This window comes from Cynoglossus semilaevis, chromosome 2 (genome assembly GCF_000523025.1).
Source record: "Cynoglossus semilaevis isolate Cse_v1.0 chromosome 2, Cse_v1.0, whole genome shotgun sequence".
NCBI classification, from domain to species: Eukaryota; Metazoa; Chordata; class Actinopteri; order Pleuronectiformes; family Cynoglossidae; genus Cynoglossus; species Cynoglossus semilaevis.
In genome coordinates, this window is record NC_024308.1 from 12,729,663 (window position 1) to 12,735,662 (window position 6,000).

The following is a 6,000-nucleotide window of genomic DNA, read 5'->3' on the forward strand; positions in this document are numbered from 1 at the left end:
GCCAGTTCTGAGGGTTCAGCTGCTCCGAGTATAAAAAGATGACACCGTTTTGTTTTTACCCCTGCACCTGTCCTTTACCACAAAAGATTTCCAGGAGTATAAAAAGTACCAAGTTACAAACGATGGATTGCTGGGACTAAATATAAAAAATGTCTGAAGCTCCTGCAGCATCTTCAGCAGCAGAAAATAAACCAAAGTAATATTTTATGTAATATAAACCTAGGGGAAAAGGGAGGTTTTAAAAATATGTTCCCAAACAAACAGAAAAATCAGTTGGGATTCAGAGACTTTTATAACTAAAAGATGATGATTGTCAATGTAGACACAAGTTGTAGGATGATTTTCTTTAATCTATGTTTCAAAGTGGGGGGCAGGGCCCCTTTGCAGGACGCAAAGTTGTTGCAGAGGGGAAAGAGAAAGGCAAAAAATATTTTGACTTTTTAATATATTCTTAAACTCGGTCACAGTTGGGGAATCGCAGTAAAACTGTAATTTTATTTACTTTGTTTAGTGACAATAGTCATTTAGAAGGAATGTGAAGTGTTTTAGTTTTAGGAGTTCAGAACTGACTACAAAAAAATGTAATTATTTGTTTTTATGACTTTTGTCGTACAGTGACGTCAGAAAAAAGTACCACAATTCTACACACACACACACACACACACACAGGCCCAGAACCCTGACAGCAGTGTGGTCCCGCTGACAGGGCGATTACCTTTGCCACCCGTCCCCTGGCCTCCGGGTTTATTGTAGAGGTAGATGTCACCATCAGCCACATCACTGCTCAGGAGGAAGTAGTGCTGCAGAGAGAAGAGGCGAGAAAAAAAGAAATCAGTCCTGGGAAAGACCACCAGTCTGTAGATGTCGGACTGAGACTTGTCCAAAAGATTTCTGCAGAAACAGCAGATTCATTTTTTTATTAGCAGTATCTGAAGATACTGAAGATACATCAACTCATTTCATAATAGACATAATAGAAGACTTAGTATTTTCTTAAGGTACTCACTTGTAGCAAACAGGTACAGTGTATTTAAAAGGTAAACTAAAACAGATTTTTTTTTTCAGCCTACATTTTGAGTCTGGTTTAAAGTAGTGAAGGACTTTGAAAAGTCAAAACGACTGTAAACTCAGTCTTTAATTATTCACAGTGTTGAGCCTTCGCTCACACACTGAGGAGGCCGCAGTGTTATATTTGATTATTCTCAGGGAAAGTTAATGGCGTATATTGAATTACCCCCTGTTACTGTTAGTCTACTCACTACGGGTTTGGTCGGTAAGAATCTGTTTTTTTATATTACTTTTACTACTTATAGCATCATAGAGCTTGATTGTGTTGCTGGTACTTGAACGATGATTTTCCCCTGGTTTTTGTTTTTGTTTTTGTCCATAAAGGACTTATTCCTTCCACAGACCCAACAACACTAGAACCTTCTCTGGCTGCTCTGGTGTCGGACTAGTTCACTCCAACTTTTTAGCTTGGTCATTAAGTTGCACGCTTCAGAGAAAAACCCTGTCCAAATCACTTGAGCTGCTTTCACACAGCAGCCCTGGGTGTTGCCAGGGAAGTTGCTCCACTATTTCTCCAGAGTCCCCCCTCACCATCACACTTGACCACACAACACAGTGGGGGACAGTCTGAGTCTGATGCTCCCAGAACAGTAGGATAATCTCAGAGGCGTCCAGGCGAGGGACGGAGCCTGTGTCTTTGTGCTGGCTGCAAATTATCTGCAGCTTTCACTGATGTGTCCTGCTGTGAACTCACTTGGACTTCATCCAGGGATTTGACTTTGGAGCTGGCAGGAGATGCTCCAGAGATTGTCCCCCGTGACTCTTAAGGTCATTTGACTTAAAATAAATAAATAAAAATGAAGCCCCACTCTCCATGACAGTATCTGGAGAACATCCAAGGATTCAGTGTATCTGAAAACAACGTCTGCTTCCTGTCTTCCTTCTTTCCATCACTTTATCTATCATCTATTGTTTCTTTAATTCTTCTATCACTCCATCCATCTTTCCTTACTTTATTCCATCCAGCACCATTACCTCCCTTCATCCATCCAACATCCATCCTTCTATCATTTACATCTCACATCCCTATCCACCCATCAATGATTACTTTCTAATATCCATTCATCCATCCACTATTGTTCTTTCTATACATCGTGAATCCATCTCTCACCCATCTTTACCTCTTTGTGTTCCATCCATACAGCCATCTGTAGCCTGTTTTAACGTATAAACCATTTCACGGTAAAAAAAAACTGCAGTTCTTAAACCTGATTTTGCTGAAGTTTGTTTGTGTCAGAATTCCCTCAACGCCACATTATCCCATGTCTATTTCTGGCTATTTCACTGACATCACTGACAGCTAATTTTTGGTGCTCCAAAAAGTTTTCAGAGACTCAACTGCTGGTCCCAAATTTAAATCCATAACCTAAACTGTGGAGTAATGGGACTGCTCAAATTTATATTTGCTGTCAGGAAGTACAATTGTATTTGTTTGCCCTAAACTTAGCATTTAAGATGATACAGTAAATCCCTGCCTGACAGCGTCACGTCCTCTGAGGCAGGCTCTAAAATTACAACAGCGGATCTTTTTTTTCCCTGCATATTTAGGGAAAGGATCCCAGGATTCACACAGGATATTCTGTTCTGTGCTATAACAGAGCTCAGCAGGGATCGTACCTTGAAATGGTGCGCGGTGTTGCTGTCAGTGTACTTGGGAACATGCAGGAAGATGAGGAGGTTCTGCCTGAGGTAGTGAGCCACAGCAGGCAGACAGGAGAGACAGTAGGAAGGTAGAGTGAAGTTCATGACCTCAGTGGCTGGAGATTCAGAAGGTTGGATGAACTGCATGGAAGGAAATTGACAGTGAGGACTGGGTTTTAATCATAAGACATTTTGGGACATTAAACTATGTATGCAAAAAGAAAAAAAAAGGAGTCATTCACCTCCACATCCGCTGGTGTCAGCTTGCAGTTCCTGACAAGCATGACAGTAATGATGTCTAAAGTGGTCTCATCCAGACGCTTCCGGAGAACCTTCACCAGCTCATCTGTGATCTCTGGACCTAAACACAGGAGACAAAGAACATCACCCGTCATCGTCACCCACAGATGGACCGATGCAGACAGAGAAGTCTGACGTTTTAGAAAGGAGGCAACTGTGTTTTAAATAAAGCATTAGCCTTAATAAGAGCACAAACAGCAGTAAAAGACAAACTGCTACAAATTGGTATTAAGTGTAAAGCCATGATTTTTGGTCTACATTTAGGTTGTAGTTGTAGTTTAATTGTAGTCGATGGTTGACCAAAAAGCAAAATATTAATAGAAAACGATGTAAGATGTTGTTCAAATTGATGTTAAAATCAAGTACTTTATCCAATGTTAAAACCAACAATCAAATTCAGGCCGACTGTGAACAGGAGTTTTCTCTGCTCTAACCCAACCCTGCAGCAATGACAGTCTACGCTGCATTTAGACATTCTGTGAAATACAGTATTTTTTTTCAATGTTCCTGTTATTTGCCATAGGTTCAGTGGAGATGACTGACAGACAACATCAAACCAACACAACCTTGTTCTCAGAAAAAGATGTTTGAAATGTTTCTCTTCTTGAGTCAAAGCAGAGCTTTTATTTCCAGTCATGACTGACTGTCCACTGATGGCTTCTATAGTAACAGAGAGAAAACAGTGACTGACATATCAGTCAGTGTTAAGTTTATCCTGCAGATCACACACATACACACACAGATCACACACATACACACACAGATGGTGGGTTCAAAGTCTTAGTGAGTTGAAGGAGAACATAAAGGATTCAAATGAATCATGTGCTTAAAAAACAACTGATGTCTGAGCAAGTACAGATTATAGAGAATCACAGTAAACATGCAGCGCAACACTGCCATCCAGGGATCTGCAGGAGTAATAGCTTTCAACTACTGATGCTCATATAACACCAAGTAAGGCTCACCTTTTAAATGCCATTTAAACATTGGATGTAAAGAAAAACAACTAAGTGTATTGGCTGGGTCAATTTTCCAAACATATATTGTTTTTTTACAATTTTCTATTCCCAACTTTTCAGATATATACGTTGATACAAATTGGCAAAATGTTCACTTAAATCTAAAATACACATTAAACTAGAAAACAATAAACCAAGACTGTGATGTGTTTTACTCTGAAGGTTAAACTGTAGCACCGAGTCAGCGATGACTCAAAGAAACAGGATTTAAAAATCCCAGAGACTTTATTTCCCGCTGCAGCTGAACTGTCCATGGTGCTGAAATATAACAGTAGCGTGCTGTAAATAGCAGAACTCCAGTTATCACCAACCCTTCTTTTAATACTCATGTTCCAAAATGTAAATTTTATCAATAAAAGCCATTCTTTTTTTTTATATCTTCCCAAATCATTAATTTATTTATTTCATTTTTTTTTCTTTTATTTGCAGGAGAACCAAATATATTATAAGCATAGAATATAATAGAAACTAAGTTAAAACACAATGTCGGGAAAGAAATTGTTTGAAAACAGTAGTACAGACAACACACATTTATTATTTGCTTTTACCACATTACTGTGAAAAGCTTTGGATTTGTTCAGAAGTACACTGTCCATGGTTCTGGAATTGAGCAGTCACGTCTTTCTGTTCTCCTCTCTCTTAATAAATTACTGCACCAAGCAAAGGAAATATTTTTTGTAGACTTAAATATAATACATAGTTTCTTTTTTTTTTTAAGTCACATTTTAGAACATTCAGAAATAAATTCCCGAATCAATTAAACTTTAAATGCTTTGGTACATATAAATATTACATTGAAATGACTGCATGGTTGCAGCCTGGATTATCATTTAAGTATTGGTAAAATTGATCAGTGCAGGAACAGCAGGGTGGGTCGCAGTCACAATGAAATGTAACGAGATAAAACATTAAGAGAATCCCTGTATTTACCCATTAGTACATCATTTTACAATCAATACTGTGAACCTATGTTTACAAGTTTTACTGTAGCATTGTCTAAACTTTGAAAGTGAGAAATTCTGACCACCCATCAAATGCTACAACTAAAGTGAATCCCAGTGTGTTTGGAAAGGTTCTGAACCCGCCTTTGACTTCTCTACTTTGTTTTTAAAATCCTTCAGGCAAACCATGTTTTGTCACACATCTGAAAATTGAAACTGGATCGGAACAAACAGCAGAGGAGAAGCTCAATTTGGCCTCAACTAGCCTTCAGTCACTGGAAATGAATTTTCATCTTCTGTTTGTCAGTTACATTAAAAAAAATTCAATCACATCTTTCTTTACTTGACTGGAAAAAAACAATTTCAGAGCCAGGGCAGTGAACAACCACCGGCTCAGACTCTGGATCCAGGACCTTTCATTTATTTTCCTGGCTGTGTTGCTGGTCCAGGTGCAACTTCAAACATATATTTAAAATAATATGTGCATCCTGTTTAACACCAGAAAAATCTTAACTCAGAGCCCTGAGAGAGTCTCTGTGTGCTTTTATTAGTCCCTGGTTGTGACGCTGCCATTTAGAGTGCAACCCACGGAGGTCAACGAAGAGCTACAAATTAACCAAAACAAATGAGTCTGCTCCCTGAAATTGCTGAAATAAACACTTTTTTAATCCTTTTCAGAAACGCAGCTCAGGTTCTATAACATTCCCCAGATCTTACCTGCATTTTCAACTCCATGCACCAGGAGCAGGATGTGCTTGTCAACCTGGCCCACAGGTCTGGAGCCTTCCAGAGAACCTCTGGATCCCTGAGGAGGAAATCAGTGAGAAGTTTAATTTAGCCAGCAGCACCTTGATGGGCATGGTTATATGTGCGTTACTTTGCAACTATAAGTAAACAATATCTCAACCACTACATCTGTGGTTCCCAAAATGGGGGGCAGGGCTCCCTGTGGGGAGCACACCTCTTGCAAGCAGGTGCGGAAAGACATATGGATTTGGGGTGGATTTCTCATTAGGTTAAAAACTCAAGAA

The 6,000-nt window shown here is 39.2% G+C and overlaps 1 protein-coding gene across 1 annotated transcript in view; it reads right to left on the minus strand.

The window, feature by feature from the left end:
• szt2 (SZT2 subunit of KICSTOR complex) overlaps positions 1 to 6,000 on the minus strand; it is a 66,721-nt gene that overhangs the window by 38,328 nt on the left and 22,393 nt on the right. Inside the window, 4 exon segments of the mRNA XM_017031028.2 lie at positions 716 to 800; positions 2,686 to 2,850; positions 2,952 to 3,070; positions 5,687 to 5,774. Of these exon segments, the coding sequence (XP_016886517.2) occupies positions 716 to 800; positions 2,686 to 2,850; positions 2,952 to 3,070; positions 5,687 to 5,774 (457 nt within the window).